At 43.3% G+C, this 21537-nt stretch overlaps 1 protein-coding gene across 2 annotated transcripts in view; it reads right to left on the reverse strand.

Moving 5' to 3' along the window:
* The window catches only part of LOC136385374 (thioredoxin reductase 1, cytoplasmic), a 73856-nt gene that overhangs the window by 18368 nt on the left and 33951 nt on the right, over nucleotides 1–21537 (reverse strand). For both annotated transcript variants that reach the window (XM_066356217.1, XM_066356207.1), the window contains exons 5-11: nucleotides 19449–19568; nucleotides 13704–13846; nucleotides 13170–13285; nucleotides 11719–11944; nucleotides 9263–9355; nucleotides 8591–8667; nucleotides 4130–4286 (exon numbers count right to left, since the gene is read on the reverse strand). In XM_066356217.1, the coding sequence (XP_066212314.1) occupies nucleotides 4130–4286; nucleotides 8591–8667; nucleotides 9263–9355; nucleotides 11719–11944; nucleotides 13170–13285; nucleotides 13704–13846; nucleotides 19449–19568 (932 nt within the window). The remainder of the gene's footprint in view (nucleotides 1–4129; nucleotides 4287–8590; nucleotides 8668–9262; nucleotides 9356–11718; nucleotides 11945–13169; nucleotides 13286–13703; nucleotides 13847–19448; nucleotides 19569–21537) is intronic.

Below are 21537 nucleotides of genomic sequence, written 5' to 3' on the forward strand. Positions count from 1 at the left end.
ACAGTACATACATTCAATGTAATGAAATGAAAACCATAGAAAAGAAAAGTCAATGATTCTGACTATTTCCAAAGCGTATTTTATGTTAATAGGCATAAAGGATTCTCAAGTCAAGGAAGTTGTAAAACGCGTATTAAGCATATAAAAAGGTTTCTCAGCTACCATATTTTTCAGAGCCTTTAATATGCTGATGTGAATGGTGGAAACTGCTATTATGTAAATGTAAAGTACTGCTGTAAATGCTATTTGGTAAAAACCAACCCAGTCACACTTACCCATAGAGGTGAGCCAGTCTGCATTTAAAATATGAAAAATTGAAGGCCCTGGCTGGTTGGCTCAATGGTAGAGCATCAGCCTGGCATGTGAGAAGTCTTGGGGTTCAATTCCCAGCCAGAGCACACAGAAGCACCCATCTGCTTCTCCACCATTCCACCTCTCCTTTCTCTCTACTCTCTTTCACTCCCACACCAAAACTCCATTAGAGAAAAACTTGGCCTGAGCACTGAGGATGGCTCCATGGCCTCCTCCTCAGGCGCTAGAATGGCTCCAGTTGCAATGAAGCAACGCCCCAGATGGGCAGAGCATCGCCTCCTAGTGGTCATGCCAGATGGATTCCAGTCAGGCACATGCGGGAGTCTGTCTCTGCCTCCCTGCTTCTCACTTCAGAAAAATAAAAAATTCAAAAAGTTTTTTAATGAAAAATTGGATTCCCACTTTCTACAACAGTAGGATGCAATCTTTAAAATGTGCCTCTAGAAATATAATCCTTTTCCTCTGTTGGGCAGAAAAAATATATTATGCTCACTTTGTTAAAGATGGCGCTGCCCACATGGAAGCCTGTCACCCAAGTGATATTAATGTGTGTTGGGGGCGGGCTGTGGGCAAGCAGGATCCTTGTAGCCTGGGGCTTGGTTTTAGGACTAAGCCTTCCCCACCCTTTTTGATGTGGGGTGGTACAATCCCATCATGCCTCAGATAAGAGACTTTGTATCAGAGACTTCCTTATTTTGTATATTGGATTAAAGGTTTTGATTTCTACACTATAAAATGGGGGCAGAATAGGAGCTTGCTCTCTTGGTTCCTGAGATTAGCATTAGAGAGCAGAGAGCAGAGAAAGGCCACGTGGAGGAGGCCAGGAGAAGCAGCCAAGATGGTGGAGTGCTGAGTGAGAAGCCAGTTTGTGCAGAGTTTGTGCAGGGAGAAGGAAGGAGATGGGGAACAGAGGTGAATAAGTCTGGTGAGCTAGAGACCTTTGATTCTAGGAAACTCAGATAAGTCAGTAGCTTTGTGAGCACTGAATGTGAGTGGGTTTTGGAGCCCAGAGTGTGTTTTTACTTGCTCGCTGGGTGCAAGCTAGGATTAAAGATGATGGCCCACCAGTTTTTGGCTCCGTTGTTTCTTTACCGACTGTCCGAATCCAGTGCGAACCTGCATGGGCCAGGCTGCTGTGATAGTGGCCCTGTCTACTAGCTTTACATCCTCTAAGAGCATAAACCTTTGGAATTCTGGTTCAAAAGTAAAGGCAGACAGCCACACTGGTGCGCTAGGGACTGGATTTCCCTGCCTGCTTTAAACAACTAGAAAACAAGGCAAAAATGTGAACCCACACTTCCTAAACACTGGACAACAGCTACAGGGCAGGGCCCCAAAGAAGAGGAGCTGCACAAGGAGAACTCAAGCTGTGCAGGGGGCCCTCTGAGATCTGGACTGAGGACTGACCTGTACACAGGTCGGAGGAAAGTACTCAAGGTGAGGCCACAGCTGCTGGAAACAGGGGGCCCAAAAGGACCAGCGCTCCAACAGGCCTGGAAACAGTTTCTGTCCCCACAGCCAACGTAGATAGAATTCATCATGTAAGGAACAGGATAGAAACTGCCAAAGGGCATTAATTTAGCAGCGAAACTAAATCAACCCTAGGTGAACAGTTGCTGTTGCTTGACTCTAAAAAAGCCTAAAAGCAAGTTACAAAGGAGTAAAACTAATCCTATGTAACTTGACCGGCTGTCAGAACAGCACAAAGTCTAACACTGTATAAAGGAACTCAACAAAACCCAGCAATGAACAGTGTAAAATGTACAATATCTGCATCCACCCAACAGTATCCAGACATGCAAAGAAGCAGAAACATGTGAATCAAAACCATGAGAAAAGTCAATTAATAAAAACAGACACTGAGCGTCGGCCTGGCATGCAGGAGTCCCGGGTTTGATTCCCGGCCAGGGCACACAGGAGAAGCGCCCATCTGCTTCTCCACCCCTCCCCCTCTCCTTCCTCTCTCTCTCTCTCTTCCCCTCCCACAGCCAAGGCTCTATTGGAGCAAAGTTGACCCGGGCGCTGAGGACGGCTCCGGGGCCTCTGCCTCAGGCGCTAGAATGGCTCTGGTTGCAATAGAGCAACGCCCCAGATGGGCAGAGCATCGCCCCCTGGTGGGCATGCCGGGTGGATCCGGTCGGGCGCATGCAGGAGTCTGTTTGACTGCCTCCCCGTTTCCAACTTAAGAAAAATACAAAAAAAAATTTAAAAAAACAGACACTGAAAAAAAGATGGCAGAATTAGCAGAGGACATTAAAAGAGCAATTATAAATGTGTTCTGTCTATTCAACAAGGTAAACATGAACCTACTGAGGAAAGAAATTTGACTTTAAATAAAATTTGTAGGGATGAAGAAAACTATTTGAAGCTTCAACTACAGATTAACAGCCTGAGACAGTGCAGAAGAAATAAATCAATGAACTTGAAGACACCGCAGTAGGTTCTCTAAGAAAAGGAATCACTAAGATGGAGGGGGGGGGGGATGGATGGGGGCCACAGGAACAGAGCACCAGAGACCGTGGGACAATACCGAGTGACCCAACATTCATTAATTGGAGGCTAACGGAACATATTTTAAAAGGGGGTGAGGAGACAGTACAAAATAATTGAATAACTGAATAATTTCCAAATTTGATGAAAACTATAAATAGATACATCTAAGAATCTTGGACAGACCAGAAGCAGAATAATTATACAGAAAAGCATGCTAAGGCATGAGATAATCAAATTGCTGGGGGGAAAAAATCTTAAGAGGAACAAAGATAAAAATGATAGTCACTTCTTTTTAGAATCTCTGAAACAAGAAAATGGGCAAATCAATAAAATATTTAAAGAAACACTGTAGCCTGACCAGGCGGTGGCACAGTGGATAGAGCGCTGGACTGGGATGCAGAGGACCCATGTTCGAGACCCCGAGGTCGCTAGCTTGAGAGCGGGCTCATCTGGTTTGAGCAAAGTTCACCAGCTTGGACCCAAGGTTGCTGGCTCGAACAAGGGGTTACTCGGTCTGCTGAAGGCCCGCGGTCAAGGCACATATGAGAAAGCAATCAATGAACAACTAAGGTGTCGCAAAGAAAAACTGATGATTGATGCTTCACATCTCTCTCCGTTCCTGTCTGTCTGTCCCTATCTATCCCTCTCTCTGTAAAAAAAAAAATAAAATTGTAAAGCTACAACTCTATATTCAGAAAAAATATCTTCCAAACAACTGAAGGCAAAATAAACTTTTTTTAGAGAAAACAAAAGCCAAGGAAACTGCCATGAGCACACAGGCGCTCCCTAACTGGTCCCACAAAACATACCTGGGAGTTTCAATCCCCTACACTGACTTAAAAAAAACACATTACAACATGAATATAACACATTCAACATTCCACGAGCAGAGGAGATATTTTTAGAACGGCCAGGGAAATAAAGCCTGAACACTGGTTAAAGCAGCTCGGTAAAGTGACATTAGTGCCCAGCTCCCCAAATCCTCTTACATAGCCTAGCTGGGTGCCATAAATTTTTAAAAATTTGGTAATTAAATTGATAAAAAATGCAACTATTATAAGTATATAGGACATAATAGCACTGAAACTTGATTAATCAAGCTCATTTTGTTTTTAGTGCGATTCCAAAAGTGACAATTTTCTTTAATAAAGTCACAAAGGTACAGCATTCCTAATGATATCATTTGGAATTCAGCTAAAAGTATACTGAGAATGCCATCAGCAAAATAAATTATTCAAGACCTGGAAAACTTCCCAACCACCCTAAATCGAGGACTGGGAGCGCTGCTCCACACAGCATTTCAGTGGGCGACAGTGACACTCACCTTGACAGTGGAGCCACCATAGAGCCTCTGAGCCAGCAGCCTGCCCGCCTGGATTGCTACCGGGGTGAGCTCCAGCTTCCCCTCCAGGATATCGCCGATGGCATAAATATAAGGCACACTGGTCTGTTCTTCATCCGTGACGGGTATTTTTCCAGTCCTGCAAATTCATTCAGTTAAAAATCACCATTAATTTCCACTACTTTCTTGTTGTGGGGAGCAGTCTTGATGAACTAGTAGGATTAGATAGTTTGTACCTGGGCTAAGGGATAAGTGGAAGGAGAGGGAGTAGAGATGGGGGGTGACAACTCTGTTAAGCAGTCTGTGAAAGGTAGGACAGAAATGAGAGAATAGAGGGGATTGTGTAGAGACAAGTACAATTTAAGATGGGAGAGCCATCTGGTCCTCGTCCCTTTGTAAACATGCACACTGTGCATCCTAGAAGCACAACAGAAGGAAGAGCAAGGAGAGCGGTGACGTCAGCTTCTCAGGAAGCCAGGAGAAAAGGGGTGAGATTAGTTTTAGACAGAAGGAAGGACCTCATATCTGAGATTCTCCATGTTCACAAGCACTGATTCCGAAAGTCTAGGCCGAGACCTTTGTAGGATGGCTGCTGAGCCCTGCTGGGGTCCTAGGGACTAATCCGGAAACATAGGTCAGTCCTTACTAGTCCCTGCGGGTGACAGAGGTGCAATTCTATTAAACACTTCTGACTTGCAGCTACTACCCACCAAAAATAAATTATTAAGGGTTACTAAAATTTGGTATTCACAAATTAAAACCACATGCTACTAGAATTTATTCTATGTTCTGTGCCAACTCCGCCATGGACATCATGACTCCCCGAGGCAGGGTAATCACTTGGCAATGATGGGAAGAGGGCTGAGTTTTTTGTTTGTGTTTTTTTTTTAGAAAGGAGAGAGAGAGGGAGAGAGACAGAGAGAGAGAGAGAGAGAGAAGAGAAAGACCGAGAGAGAGAGAAGGGGGGAGGAGCAGGAAGCATCAACTCCCATATGTGCCTTGACCAGGCAAGCCCAGGGTTTCGAACCGGTGACCTCAGCATTTCCAGGTCGACGCTTTATCCACTGCGCCACCACAGGTCAGGCCTAGAATTTATTCTAATTCAGAATTGCACCTCTGTCACCCGCAAACACTCAGGGCTTGGCATTAATTCTAAAGTACACACACACTTGCGGGTCCTATAATTTTGATTTAGGACTTTTCAATGTGTCAACAGTGTTGGCTTAAGTTGGTTATGACATTCAACTACTGCTGTTCTTGCTTCGTAATTATAATTTACAGTTTAGCTTTATTATCAGCAGTTCAATTTATTGTTGGTTGTTTGGTGAACCTCTCACTATTTCTTAATATATGTTTGGATCAACAATGTTTTTGTCTTTGCCTGACCAGGCAGTGGCACAGCAGGTAGAGCTGGGATGCGGAGGACCCAGGTTCAAAACCCTGAGGTCGCCAGCTTGAGCGTGGCCTCATCTGGCTTGAGTGCGGATTCACCAGCTTAAGCGCTGGGTCACTGGCTTGAGCAAGGGGTCACTTGCTCTGCTGTAGTCCCTGGTCAAGGCACATATGAGAAATCAATCAATGAGAAACTAAGGTGCTGCAACAAAAAACTGATGCTTCTCATCTCTCTCCCTTCCTGTCTGTCTGTCCCTCCCTCTGACTCTCTGTCTCTGTCAAAAAAAACCCCCAAACAATCTTATATCTAGACTTTAAGATATGTATGTCTTATGGTTCATATATGAGTCATCCTCAATCATTTTGCTCAAGTCCATGTGTATGTAACCCCCTGCCATTTGCCTGTTTGGTGGCACACTTTAAAGTGATATGCTTCTTGGGAATTTTTGCTAATTTTTGTTGTAATAACTTACAACAGGCCCTGGCCAGTGGCTCAGTGGTAGAGCATCGGCCCAGCATGTGGAAGTCCCAGGTTTGATTCCCAGTTAGGGTACACAGGAGAGATGCCTATCTGCTTCTCCACCCACCGCCCCCCAGTTCTCTCTCTTCTCCCCTCCTGCAGCCATGGCTCGATTAGAACGACTTGGCCCCCAGTGCTGAGGATGGCTCCATGGCCTCTATTTCAGTTGCACCGGAGCAGGGGCCCCAAATGGGCAGAGCGCCATCCCCTAGTGGGCTTGCCGGGTAGATCCCAGTTGTGCACATGCAGGAATCTGTCTCTGCCTCCCATCCTCTAAGGAAAAAAAAAAAAGTAAATAACTTCCAACAGACTAACAAGATAGGCATAATAAAACTAGGTATTTTAAGGGTTTTTTTGGCGTCTTATGATATAAACCATACTTATAACTCACATTCTTTCTATAAAAAGTAAATTAGAAGTCATTTATAGAGATGTAAATTATAAGCCAGTATCTATATTGCCAGCCACGTTTACTGTAATTTCTTGACTGTGTTTCTAATTCACCGCTACCACCGGCTTCATTTTCCCCCTGCTGGAATGTGGGAACAAGAGGATAGGTTAGGGTCTTTCCTCCCTGTGGTGAGCACTGGTCAGAAAGTCCGGAAGTCGCCGCTCTCTAGGAGTGACTAGGTTTGTAACAAAGGATGTACAGAGCCGCTAAACTCAAATCCAGGTTCTCACACCTCCAGTCTAAATGACAGTGGACTGTGAGCCTGTCACCAAAATGATGTTACAACAGCAGGTACTGACGACATGGATTCCACTTCCTGTCTAAGGGTGTGAATGAAGACGCCGGAGAAGATGTGGCCCTCCTTCCCATCAGGTTTGAGAACACTGCAGCCACAGCTGTACTTGGAACCCCAGACTGAGCGCTAAGCATCAGCGTCCTCGCTTTCTGAAGCCTGGGGCTTTTCCTTGTTGACCAAATGGGTCTCACTCACTCTTCTGCCCCTCTTGAACCCTTAAAATGATTTTTTTTTTATTGACTTGTTTCTTAAAACTGAATTGTATTAGGAGGTTAGATTGTAGAGTAAATGCAGTGTTTGTCACTGCAATCTTTGGATGAATCTTGATTTCATAATAATTACCACTTACCAATTAAGTAGAACAAAATCCCTTTTACCCAAAGAAGTCCAAAACTGTGACTTCAGCCAAGGGCAATGTGCTAATTTATTACCAAAAGAAAACAACTCAGGACATAAAAGCGTAGAGACCATTTTCGCTGCTACTTTTTAAATTAAAGGAATAAGACAACTATTAAGAAACCCTGAAATGGAAAACTAGAACATAGTGGTTAAGACTTCTAAACTGTGATAACCAGATCTGTTAGTTATTACCTCTATAATCTTGGGAATTATTTACCATGTCTAAGCCTCATTTCCCCACCTATGAATGGGAATGCTCATGGGAATACGTTTAAGAAGAAAAAGAACACCACTGTATATCTACCGTAGGAATTATGAAGACTGAATGAGAATAAAACATTCAGCACAATAGTCCATGCTCAGAGTAAGTACAGAATAAATGTTAGATCAGGGGTCCCCGAACTGCGGCCCCCTGAGGCCATTTATCTGGCCTCCGCTGCACTTCCGGAAGGGGCACCTCTTTTATTGGTGGTCAGTGAGAGAAGCATAGTTCCCATTGAAATACTGGTCAGTTTGTTGATTTAAATTTACTTGTTCTTTATCTTAAATATTGTGTTTGTTCCCACTTTGTTTTTTTACTTTAAAATAAGATATGTGCAGTGTGCAAAGGGATTTGTTCCTAGTTTTTTTTATAGTCCAGCCCTCCAATGGTCTGAGGGACAGTGAACTGGCCCCTGGTATAAAAAGTTTGGGGACCCCTGTGTTAGCTATTAACTTCAAATGAAACCTAAGCCTTAGACCCAACTGGACACAGGTTAGCAGGTTATGAAAATATGAAGAAAAAAAATAATCCTCACAGTAAGATTAGAGATCTCGCTGGAATAAATATGATTCCTGCAAGGATTAACAGCCTGTCACTCAGAGCACTTGCTTTTCACTTTTTTTTGATGTAACAAACACAACATTGGGAAATAGCCCATGCCGCTCCCACAGCAGACACTAGAGTCTCGGTTATCTGGTTGGTGCAGGCGTACAACCCAAAGGATTTTAACTTTTCAAACCCAGGAAATAAGAATTTCCATACTGGTAGTTGTCACTAAAAACGTAGTGATCAATCTAGTGATCCTAAAACTTTGTAGCTTTAACCATGGGTCAAATCTATTTAATCAAGCTAGAGCACACACCTACAATTATGGGGGCTAGATCTTTTTCTATACACACACACAGCTAAAGAAACAAAAAGCAAGCCAGTATAGTTCCCATTTAGATTTTGAAAAGAAAAAAACAAACAAACAGAAAATACTGTGAGTGGCACTGGAAGACTTTTTCTGAGCTTAAAAAAGAAACTCTTTAACTATGATAAAAATTATCTAAAACCCGTATCAATAAATGTTATTAGTACCTGAAATAGCATTCAATCAGCTATAATAAAGATATTTTCCTTACTTTTCGTTTATCTTCACCCCCACGGTTTCTAGGCCAATTTTTCTTGTACAAGCATCTCTTCCTATTGCCAGCAATACCTGAAAAATTAAAATTTAGTGACTATTAACAAAAAGGCTTTGCATGAGTTATTTAATCATTATTCTTTTTTGCTTATTAAGCCAACCGAATTCATCCAGACCTCAAAAGAAACATTTCATTAAGAAAATGAGTTTAAAAACAAATTATAATCTTAAAAAATCCTTTGAACATGGCATAGCAGAAATCCTTATCCATATCTTATTAAGAAAAAGGGAGTTAACGATTCCTCAATAAACCTAGACAAGATTAAAGACAAAGACAGCATAGCCTATAACTGAATTCAGTTATTTTAAATATTACAAGTGGTGGGCTAGGGAGTCAAGGGGAAGAACACGGGACAGAAATTGTAGCTCATTTGAAAATGCTGATGCCTTTTTACAGCCATGTGACAAACACCATTTTAAGTCACGAGGATAAATTTGAAGCTATCCCTGTACCAAAACACATTATCTCACAAGTAACAAAGATGTCTCAGAATGGGAAAGAGAACCATAGGTCTTAGAAACAGCAACAGCCACTTTAAGTACCCAGCAAATATCCAGCAAGCACGCGACTTGCTTTCTCACGAAGTATGGATCCCGGCACACTCCTTACCGTATTGTACTCTCCTTCAATGATTTCGTCACCATTGGTGGACTGAGCTACCACCCTGAGTCGGCCTGGTGTCCCTGCTTCAATCTGTTCAACCTATAAAAGTAATCGAGTTTTACTCCTCAATCAAGATATGCATCAAGATGCAGTTATGTCCTCCCGTCCTATCTAGTTAACCCAAAGTTAAAACAGAAAATCTGGTCTAAAAGGCCTTTCATGCCCATCTCCCTCACTTTAACATCATTAGGATGATGTGATTCTCCTAGTAATCCCCTTTTCTCACTGCTTAATATTTGCTAGAGGGACTTTCTTTCAAATAGTTCTTATGCAGAATTCAGAGAAAGCAGACTATAATCCCTAAAAGCAAGCCCATGACTAAGTCCCCCAGAACCACTCATGCCCTGAAGAGCCACTGCTGATCAAATTTAGAGATTCTCTTTTGACTGCAGAAGTTCGGCTGCATCAACAAAGGATAAACAGGGGGTAGGTCAATCATGATACAGATAACATCTATAAGGCCCTATAAAAAACACAGTGGACAAGGAGGTATGTATGCTTATCATAACTGGGGGATGTCTTCAATTGCTAAGGATGCTGGGAGGAAATGAACACCCTGGCACTTGTGCTATTCCAACGTATCCCAACGTACCAGCCTAGTACATGGAGATATCAACAGTAACTTACAGACCCGGTGACCATGCCCGAGAAACCCGACTACCTGGAGGCTTCTGCAAGAATGTAGTAAGTCTCCGATGTTTCTGAAGGACAGCCAAATCACGGGTTTCTGTGAAATATGCCATAAAACTAACCTGCAATTTCTACCCCACCTTTAAAAATATGACTACTCTGAGTGGGAAAGCTATCAAGGTTGATTTTATTTTCAATATCAATAGACTGAAGATTTCCTTCTTGAACTCCCTTCCTTTCTTACACAGTTAAGTCCCTGGAAATGTCTTTCCTTTTGAATTTAAGGCACAATGGTCTAATCTTTGGAGAAAAGTTGAATTGGTCCATGGCTTAGACTTGCTTAAAATTCATAAAGGTCTCATCCCACCTCTAATTCCTTCCTGCTTTACTCACTTTTCTGTTCCACTCAGGTCTTTTCTGTATCCAGAACAATTTCTGCATTTTGAACAATTTTATTCCCCACGACATTTTTGCTCATACTATGTTCTTTGTCCAAAATGCACCCTACCCCTCCTCTCTGCAGAAGGCTCCTTCCACTCAGTCACTTTATAATGTAGCACGCAGTCCCTACCAGGCTCTGGGGGAACAGACACCCTGGTAACGCCAGCAAATGTTCTGCACACAGACAGAGGTTTATTTCACCAGGGGCAGCCCACTAGGTTCTCAAAGGGCCCACAACTTCTCAAGAGCTAAAATGTCATAAAAGCAGATGTAACTATTCTATCAGTACAACATGTACATACAGCTGCTGTTTTCTACTCCAGTCCTAATGCAAACATATACCTCTACTCTCTAAAAAGAGCTATGGCCATCAAGTACTGATTACTTCCAGGAAATGCTACTTAACCTTCACAGTAATATTACGCGATAGACTCATCTTAGACTTACTCTTAAGCCATGTGCTAACTGTAAGCTAATGCGATCTTCACAAGAACTGAGATACTATCATCCCAATTTTATAGAAGAAACTGAAGCTTGGAGAGCTTGAGTAATTCACCCAAATTCATGTAGAAAGAATCGGGCAGAACAGTATCAAATCCAGGTCATTCTGACCCCAGTGCTCCATGCTCTACTAACATTAAGAGATTCATGGGCATGAAGTGAAACTATATTAACCCACAGAGCAATTTTTAAAATGACAGCTAAAATCCCTCAACTTTAATAAAACAGTCCCATCCTTACCTAAACTAAAGGAAACTATTCATCTGAAATACAGGAAGTTTTTGAGCCAATAATATTATCAAACATCTGTGGTAATGTTAACAAGTCCTATGATAACTTGGCATATTATTCAGCCTTTTCAAAACAAGATTAAAAGAGGAAAAAGGCCAGACAACGTACCAAAATTAGATCATTGTTTTGGGGGAGCCAGAACAATACAGTGCATCTACAGACTACACTGCATACTGAGGAGAAACGTTTTATGGGAATTTTTAAATCAACCTAGTCTTGAACTCTTACTGAAATCACTAGTATGTATGAAGAAACAAAGTATAGCCAGCCAAAGGTAATAAAGGAATGCATAAAGGGAAGCATTAAACAGAAGAGAGCCAAAGGTAAGAAAGAGAAGGAAATGAAGAAATTATTCTGTAAGTAAGAACAAGCTATTTAGGTGGTAGGCAGGTACAAGTTTATATACATCACACAATTGAGGAATTATAGTGTTCCTAATGGTTTATAATGCTGAAAGGAGGCTTCTATCACCCAATCGACTCTTTCCTAACTTTTAACACAAGTGTAGAATCAACAAACTTACAGGCAACTCCACTTACTTTTATTGGTACAAACTGTTTTATAAACTTGACACCATGTTCTGCCATATGTTCGCCAATTTTGTTGGCCATGTCCTGGTCAAATCCTCTAAGGAGAATGGACCGCACCATAACAGTGACGTCTAACCCAATGCCAGTGAGGAATCCAGCACATTCCAAAGCGACATAGGACGCTCCGACCACCAGGGTCTTACCCGGGCAATAGGGTAAGGAGAAAAGGTCATCACTAAAAAGAAATGTTTGTAAAAAAAAGAAAAAATAGAACAATGTTCATGTGTGAATAATGACTAAATCAAAGCAAATATTTTTACTTTCTTATGAACAAGACACTTTTAAGGTTTAAAAAACTTCATTAGCTACTCTCTTGCCACCGCGTTGCTTGGGGAGTAGCCCAGGCCCCCCGGCCAAGCACAGCAAACCAGGTAACTTCTGACAGTAGTCCAACCCACAGCCAAACAAGACGATTCTGAACTCTCTGGAGTAATTCTCCACTAATGTGTTTAATATCATACATGTGAAAACCTGAACCCTCATCCCTCCACTCAGCTCTCTGAGACGGAAAGTCTGTTACTTTTTATCTGGAATACCAAGTATCAAGAGTGGGGAGAAGGATGGGAGAAAACTCAACATACTGTTTTTGTAATATAAAAGCCAACTATAAAAAGTAAAATCTGACAAAATCTTCTAGGTGAGTGAAGAATAGAGAAGAAACAAACGGTATCACAAAAGGAAATGAAAAATTTAAAATATGAGAAGGGAGTCTATTCAAGACAACAAAGGAAATAGTTGCCATCTGAGCTGTCCCCTATATGAGGCACAAAGGAAAAAAAATCATTCCATACCCCCAATAAGAGTAATTTATAACACAACCAGAAACTCCTGGGAAAAAAGCATCCAAGAGGACATATTTATCAACTATCTGTCTTAATGTCATCATAATTTAAAATACCTGAAAAACAATGTGACTGGTATTATCACTTGATGGGCAAAAAAAAATCACTAGCATAACCATATTGCTTGACTCACTTATTTCAGAAGGTCCATCTACACTTGACAACAATAATGAATAGGGACTAGGGTTTCATAAACCTAAATGGCCTGCCATCCTCTAACTGTTTTAGTGTCCACATTATAACTGTCCAGTTTCACAAAAACTATGAAAATATACTCATGCATTTATAAACGTCAATATAAGCATATATCTGTATGTTAGTAATAATGTAAACCCTGGGTGGTAAGCTGACTAATGTTTACAGTTTTGCATTTTTAAAATGTTCTCTTGTATAAAATAATTTTTCCTTTCTCCTTTTCCCAATCCCCTGTCCCTTTGCTAAAATACAGCCAAAAAAATTCGGCTAAGTTGCAGGAAATGGACAAAATGGGTTTGAAGAAAAAGCTAAAGCATACACCCACAACTGAGTTTTCCTTTTCTCCCTGCAATTGTTCCTTACCTGCTGATGCAGTATTCTCTGTCACCAGGGATGCCCAAGTAGCGTGGCCTTTCACCAGTAGCAATGAGAAATCTCTCTGCAGAATAAATTTTTTCCTTGCCTTTGTTATTTGTTGTCTGCAAGGGAACCAATGTCAGCTTTTAATAATTGTTATGCTGTAGAACTGGAAACTTTATCATTAATGAAGGCCATTCACCACATTGTCCAATATGATCCTCATAAAAGTTTGGTAAGACACAAGAGACACTAAGGCTCTGAGTACTTACCCAAGGTCACAACGCTGGTGAGTGGCAGAGCCAAGACTCAAATTCTGAGAGTCTGGCCCTGACTCTGGTACTCTTACCCTCTACCACTCCACAAAAGAAAGCCTCGTAAGAAGACGTGATGGCAAAATCGCTGCACTGGACACTCTTGGTCACAGTGGCTACTACTTTTATTAGGATAATCACCTTCTCTTCCCCCCCCCCCCCCACCTCCAACCAAAGCCTCACACAAATAAACTGAAACCAGCTACTCAGGCTGTCACACAATTACCTTAATCCTATGAGGACCAACGAACTGGCCATATGCGTTCTCATAGGTGACCTTCTTCTCCCGCAGGGCCACCCGATAGCCCCAGTTAAGAGAGCCAATGTGATTCTGCACAGACTCCGTCATTCTCCCCCAGTCATGTGTAACTGCGCAAGGAAGTAAGACAGAACGGTTAGCTTTCACTGCCCAGCAAAGAGCATCTCCCAGGAACTACTACTAATGCAGGACACATGAGCAGAGCTTTGAGTCGAAAAGGACAAGTCCTTTATCTCAAGTCCATGAACAACCATTTCATCCCCATTCTTTCCTTTCTTGAAAACTATCCTAATACTAAATAATGCAAGGCTTCTTGGCAATTCTTAAGATTAAAATAACCATTCTCAACATTTTTCTTCTTTGTCTGGAAACGAACAGGACTTTTACTTTCAACTGTAAATACCAATTTCTGGGTTAACAAGGGGTTGTGGTAAGGCTTAGGACTCCGGATGTGTAATACTCTCTAAGGGACTCGGATGTAGCCAGATTTGATGTTACTACACTGGTATAGTGCCTAGGCCAGGGGCTGCAAACTAAGGCTCCGTGAGCCATAATAAAGTTTTATTGAAATAAACCCAGGATCATTTATTTACAAATTATCTAGGGCTGCTTTTCATGCTACAATGGCAGAGGTGAGTAGTTGTGACAGAGACCACATGGTCCATGAAGCCTAAAATATTTACTATCTGGCCCTTGACAAACCCAGTCTGCTAATCCTGATCTAAACAAAGAATGTTGAGTCTGCCTCACTGTCCCCCAAATCCCCACCTCTCCAAAGAGAGGAAGATTTTTAAATTCTACCATAACACTAATTTTTTTATTTTTTATTTTTTTTGTATTTTCCTGAAGCTGGAAACGGGGAGGCAGTCAGACAGACTCCCGCATGCGCCTGACCGGGATCCACCTGGCACGCCCACCAGGGGGCGATGCTCTGCCCATCCGGGGCGTTGCTCTGTCGCGACCAGAGCCACTCTAGCGCCTGGGGCAGAGGCCAAGGAGCCATCCCCAGCGCCCGGGCCATCTTTTTGCTCCAATGGAGCCTCGGCTGTGGGAGGGGAAGAGAGAGACAGAGAGGAAGGAGGGGGGTGGAGAAGCAGATGGGTGCCTCTTCTGTGTGCCCTGGCCGGGAATGAACCCGGGACTTCCGCACGCCAGGTCGACGCTCTACCACTGTGCCAACCAGCCAGGGCCAATAACACTAATTTTTTGAATCAAGGCACTAATACAATGTTGCGATGGATAAAATTCAAACTTTGTCATTCATTAATCAACAGCTTATCAATGACTGGGGAAAACCAGGCTAGAGATAAAATACACTCTGGTGGAAGGAAGAAGGCAGGTTCTAGGAAAGCTGTGGTTTAGAAGAAAAACAAGAGAACCCACATAAGTGGAAAACCCCCATCATGGAAATGGAGGGTCGGAGTCTTGGATTCAGGGTTAGGTTAGCTCAGTCACAAGGAAGTGGCCAAACCAAGTCAATGAGAACCAATGGCCAGCCTCTGGAGCGGGAATGAAAGCACAAAAATTGGTTTGCGGCATCCTAGAGACATCTACAGAGTTTATACCTGATACACAGAATCTTAAAATGTCAGAACTGGGACAAAACTTGAGAGAGGGTTAATTAAAAAAAAGAAAATGACTGCAGAAACCACTGTGGTTAGGATGTCAAGAGGACCAGTGCTGGGGGCAGGTGTGTGTGGGGGTGTTGCAGAGACCAGCCTACGGTCTGGCATCCGTCTACCACCACCATAAAGAGAAGAGGCAGAACTCCCTGTTTCTCCACCAGGAATGGAACAGGATAATGTTAACTCACCCCACCCCCTCCATGTGCCAATCATCTAGCTACAATGACCAGCATTTCACATACCTCTTTTTAAAAAAAAAACAAAAAAACAACTAAGTGTTTAAGCAAATCTCAGACATCATTTTATTGGTGGTGGTTTTGGGTTCGTTATAGTGACTTAAGGATGCCCAAGGGCCAGTGATGCTACATATCCTTTACTATAGTTCCTTACAACTAGAAGCTGTCTGGCACAATGTGCCAATATGTCCCTGTAACGAAACAATGACTAGATCAAAGGGAGGATTCACTTCTGAAATTTTATAGTTGTAGAAGTACTAAGTAGACTACACTGCTAATCCTACAGGAGATAACATATTCTAAAAGAAGACACCAATAAATTCAATTATTTCAATGACAAATTCAAATTCAATGATTAGACCTAATCCAACCTCAATTCCGTAAAAGCCTTCCTTTGTGGCTGTCAGGTTCCCTGGTCCCCAAACTCCTCAAACCCCCATTTCTACCAAAGCTCCTCTGTCCTCTGATAAGGGGGCAGCCATCCGTCCCCACTCTCTAGTGTGGCTGCTCAGGCAGAAGAATTTCAAAACCTCCAGCCACCAATTCAGGATGTGGCTTCAAGGCAGTTTGGCTGCTCATATGGTCCTGACCTTGCCTTCCAGTCTGACAACTGAGTTTCCAGTCTTGCAAAATCCAAATTCCTACTTTATGTACTAGTGGTGGTAACTGGGTCATTGTTGCACAAGGAGTAGTAACATGCCTGGAACCCCAGTTCTCTGTTTTCTGATAATGCCCCAACCCATCACCTTCCTGCATTCCCAAATATCACCTAGACACTCCCCATCCCCACATGTGCCCACCTGAGGTACAGCCCAGCATGCCTCCTAGGCCTCCTGACTCCACAGGGCTGGTCTACCAGTTGTAACCCAATGCTAAGGCTCTGGAATGTAGACCATAGCTGGCCAGGCAGGACTTGTTTTTCACGTGGGTGTGCTCTTGTGTCCACCACAGCAACTGGATCTTAGCCAACCCTGTTGCCCCCAGCCCACGACAGAGAGCCAGGCCATGCCCTTAGATTTGATGATGGTAGTCAGACTAGCAGAACTACTTAGTATCTTTGATGTGTTCAGTGCGCCTTCCATGTGAACCTCAAAGCACCTGAAGAGGTAAGAATCACTTCCCTTGCACACACAGGAAGTGAAGGACGGACGGCCTGCCCAAGGCCACATACTAACCTGGCGGCACAGACCCCTGCCTGTGAAACGTCAGGTATGTGGTAGGAGGATATATTCCCAAACTGCAAGCCCTCAACTGCAAACCACTGAACTTGTCTTCTTTGATTGACATTGGGATTCTAAAACTTCCCAAATTTTAAAGGTATATCTAATTCTTGAGCATAGGAGAATTCAAATAGATATCTGAAAAATATAAAGCCCATAAGTCTTCCAGAAAGGACCAATTCATCCAGTTTACACGACTAAGCTCAAGCAGTATTTTCTGAAGGCCTGAGAGTTCTCTGAACGTTCTTCATTTGGAGCGTTAGGTAAAGGGCAGAGCACAGGCCAAGTCCCAGACCTGTCACACACCCATCACTAGACAGACTCAGCTGTGCTGCCTGGCCCAGGTCCCTTTCTCGCTCGCCATGCCGGGAGCTATTTGCAGTGTCATAGAAGACAGTCTTTCCGGAAAATTGGAGTATGGTGCTTTGTTCAAAGACATCAGATTAGATGTGTTTCTATTCGAAAAATGCAAAATAAGCCCTCACGGTTTATCATTTGGGAACATAGGTAAGCAGCCTCTAGGGGTTTCTCACTTGAAAAATTCCCCTCCAAGTTTCCTTCTTCCTCTAAAATCTGATGACATAAACATTTGCCTAAATCCACTGATTCTTCAGCACAACCTTCTAAGCACAAAGAAGAAAGGTAATTACTGCTCCTCCGTGGTGAAGCCTGGCAGGCCACGGCTACAGAGCACGGCTCTGGTTCTCACTGCCTGGCCAGGGCTTGCTTCAGAAGGCCCAGGGCTTACTGAGAACAGTGGAGGATAAGAATAAACACACCGCCAAGCTTGATTTGGGAAGAGTGGAGGGATTTAACTAAAGGGCACAGCTCTGGGCTCTCTCAGAGACTTGGAGGATTGCTTCTACAGCTGATACATATAAAAGGTAAAAGGTATAAAAATAGGAAACTATATACCTCTACCTTAAAATCTGGACAGGTGGCCCTGGCTGGTTGGCTCAGTGGCAGAGCGTCGGCCTGGCGTGCAGAAGTCCCGGGTTCGATTCCCGGCCAGGGCACACAGGAGAAGCGCCCATCTGCTTCTCCACCTCTCCCCCTCTCCTTCCTCTCTGTCTCTCTCTTCCCCTCCCACAGTGAGGCTCCATTGGAGCAAAGATGGCCCGGGCGCTGGGGATGGCTCCTTGGCCTCTGCCCCGGGCGCTAGAGTGGCTCTGGTAGCAACAGAGTGGCGCCCCGGAGGGGCAGAGCATCGCCCCCTGGTGGGCGTGCCGGGTGGATCCCGGTCGGGCGCATGAGGGAGTCTGTCTGACTGTCTCTCCCCATTTCCAGCTTCATAAAAATACCAAAAAAAAAAAAAAAAAAATCTGGACAGGTGAAGAAACACAGCAGTAAAACTGTTAAACTGGCTGGGTAAATAATTTTTATAAGGATAGACAAGACAACTTTAAGTCTTAAAACCTCATGAAATTCAGGGAGCTTTTGCTGGCTTTAATGTACAGATGTGGACAATGCTTGTAGTGGTTCTTCATTACCCCCGATGCAGTGCATTTATTAGTTCTTTATTATATAATTTAGAAATAAATTCAACACAAATAAACATAGTCAGTGCTTATTATTGTTACACAACAGCAACTGAGAGTCTCTTTTGTTGGAAAGACATCAGATTTACCAAGTTAATATTTCACCACCCACTGATTACTGAATCTATTAGAATTATAGTGTTAGCCCAATTAACAAAATTCACATTCAGCAGAGGCCTATACTAATCTCTTATTTTTTTAACATTCTAAAGACCCAGAATGCAGCCTTCTACAGGTCTGACAAAAGAGCTATAACCCCAGGGAAACTTCTAAAGTAACTGATTCTCTAAGATTTCAGATTTTGGGGAAAAAAAGTATTGTTGATTTTAAATGAGAAAGAAAGCATCAATAAAAGCAGCATGACTAGTTTGAGTGGAAGCAAAATTTTTCAAAGCATGTATTTATGCTTTTCTTAAAAAAATAATAAACTATTCATTAAAACTCAAAAAAAAGCCACAGAACAATTTACCCTAGCTACCAGCTGGAAGACTTTCCCTCAGATGTCTCACACAACCCACAGATTTCAGAACTAAAATCAGCTAAGGGCTGGAGTTCCACTCTTCAAGGACCCGTCAGGTCATTAATTGTCCACAAAGCTGTGCCAGGCGCCTCATGTTCTTCTCCTACCAGATAATTCAACCTACTTTCTAAAATCAACAAAGTCCTATTCAACTTTTCTGGGGTACTCTAAATATTTTTAATCCAACAAAGACTAATCAGCCTCTTCTCAACAAATAAGCCATCCCTCCACCCCCAAAATAGCAGCTCATGACAGACTTCTTTGAATTGAGATGCAACAGCGTCAAGGGAAACTCGATGTAATTTGTACTCCTCTATGAAACTCTCTATGAGAAGCTATTTGAAGGAATTCTGGTTTTCTATTAAAGGAAGATACTCCAAGTGCACATCTGTTCTTACCATAATAGCTATGCAGCCACCTGACACAGGATAGCTGCAGTGATTTTATCCATTAAAAATGTAAACAATAAAAACAACTTCCAGGTTATCATTAGCCTCATAAAAATGGAAGATGCACTGCAAGGTCAGAGCTGAAACCCACACAAGCACAGACAGACAATAGCTTTCCCCATACCTGTCTCCTCGACATTCCACCCGTAGTTCTGAGAGTCTCGCAGGGCCTGCCCTAACAGAGCTGCCTGGTGCATCAGTTTCTTCGGTATGCAGCCCACATTCACACATGTTCCTCCGAGACCTGCAACGACAATGAGCAGTCAGTTTACAGCCTGCTTCACAATCCTCAGAGAAAAAGGTCCACAATTATTACTGTTCTATGAACCATCAAAATTGATTTGCTTAATGTGGCCAATACTGTTTATTCTTTTTTTTTTTTTGTATTTTTCTGAAGCTGGAAACGGGGAGACAGTCAGACAGACTCCTGCATGTGCCCGACCGGGATCCACCCGGCATGCCCACCAGGGGCGATGCTCTGCCCACCAGGGGGTGATGCTCTGCCCCTCCGGGGCGTCGCTCTGCCGCAACCAGAGCCACTCTAGCGCCTGGGGCAGAGGCCAAGGAGCCATCCCCAGCGCCCGGGCCATCTTTGCACCAATGGAGCCTTGGCTGCGGGAGGGGAAGAGAGAGACAGAGAGGAAGGAGGAGGGGGGGTGGAGAAGCAGATGGGCACTTCTCCTGTGTGCCCTGGCCGGGAATCGAACCCAGGACTTCTGCACGCCAGGCTGACGCTCTACCACTGAGCCAACCGGCCAGGGCCAATACTGTTTATTCTTAAGTCTTGTGACATTTCTAAGTTCAGACAGCCTTATATATCAAACAAAGAGGCATCCAAATTCAATACAAAAATGAGATTTCCACAATTTCTGTACCCCTCCAAGATTCAAAATTAATTCATTACTGGTAAAGATGCCAGAAACTGAATTGTACTTAGTGCACCATCCTCTACTTGTTGTCCGGGGATCTATGAACCGAACTACCTAATAAAGGGCTTGTGAAGCTAAACACACCGGACTGCAGGGGGTCTGGGACTACACAGGTAAAATTTGGTGGATGCGAGCATTTTATGAACCGATTTTTATTACTATTTTATTATTAAGGAATCCACCTCTGTGTCATGAAGCCCAGGCTTGGTTAAGTGACATGTTCTAGGGGTAACTACACCCCACTCTGGACTTGCTGGTTATAACCACTATCTTCTCTCTACCACAAATGAAGGCCGAGACTCGTGAGGCCTCACTCCTCACCCCCTATTCCTGAAACACAACAAAACCAAGCTTGTAGGAGGCTTTGCAGAGAAGACAGCTCGGCCTTCCCAGAAACAAACCCTCTACTCTGCTGTATGAGGCAGATAGCAACTCCGAACCACAGACAGGTTGGGGCCTGCGCAGGCCTCAATATAAGAGCATTTTTAAAAGAAGGTTGTGTGATCTTTGGCCTTCACTGATTCTCACAAAAGGATTCACTTAAAAAAAAGTTTAGCACGCCTGAACTTAACACAGTGACAGCTGTCTCCACTAGAATAAAATGTGGCAGGTAGAGGCGAACAGAATGGCATGAGCAAGAGTGCCAGATGCCAGCTGACTCCCCAGCTCAGGGAACAATCCCCCGAGGAGAATGCTACCAGAGCAGCACTATGGAGTGTGAGTGCCACAGTCCCGACGGCTGTGACCTGTACAGTAAGCCCCTGACACAAAACTGCTGTCTCTCTAGTTCTGAATCAATGAATTAGAAAGTATGACACTGTCTTATCCAGATTTCCTGCTTCTTGCTTCTTCTAATTCGAGTAGCCAAGTCATCCTCATAAAATGTACTATCACATTATTCCCTCTCCTCAGAGCCTTCCTGCTGTGCTTGATTAGGTACAAATTCAGCTTGGCCTATGAGGACCTGTACAGTCAGTCTGACACCTGCCTTCCTCTCCAATCTTACCCCCAGCTTCTACCACCCACTCCAGAACCATGAAGGACTCTTCCCTACCCCAAGGCCTTAGTATGTGCTATCCTGTGAGAGATGGAGAAAAGTTGCCTGTAAGGTTCTTCCTCAGCTTTTGCCACAGTCAGTCCATTCTCATTCTTTTGGCCTCATCTAAATGCCACCTATTCACAGACCTTCCTTGATAATCTTCTTAAAGCTGAACTCTTTTCTTGACCCACTTCTTCTCTATTCTACCACAGAATTTTTTTCAGTACCACTTACCACAATTTTTC

This window comes from Saccopteryx leptura, chromosome 1, assembly GCF_036850995.1.
Source record: "Saccopteryx leptura isolate mSacLep1 chromosome 1, mSacLep1_pri_phased_curated, whole genome shotgun sequence".
NCBI lineage: Eukaryota > Metazoa > Chordata > Mammalia > Chiroptera > Emballonuridae > Saccopteryx > Saccopteryx leptura.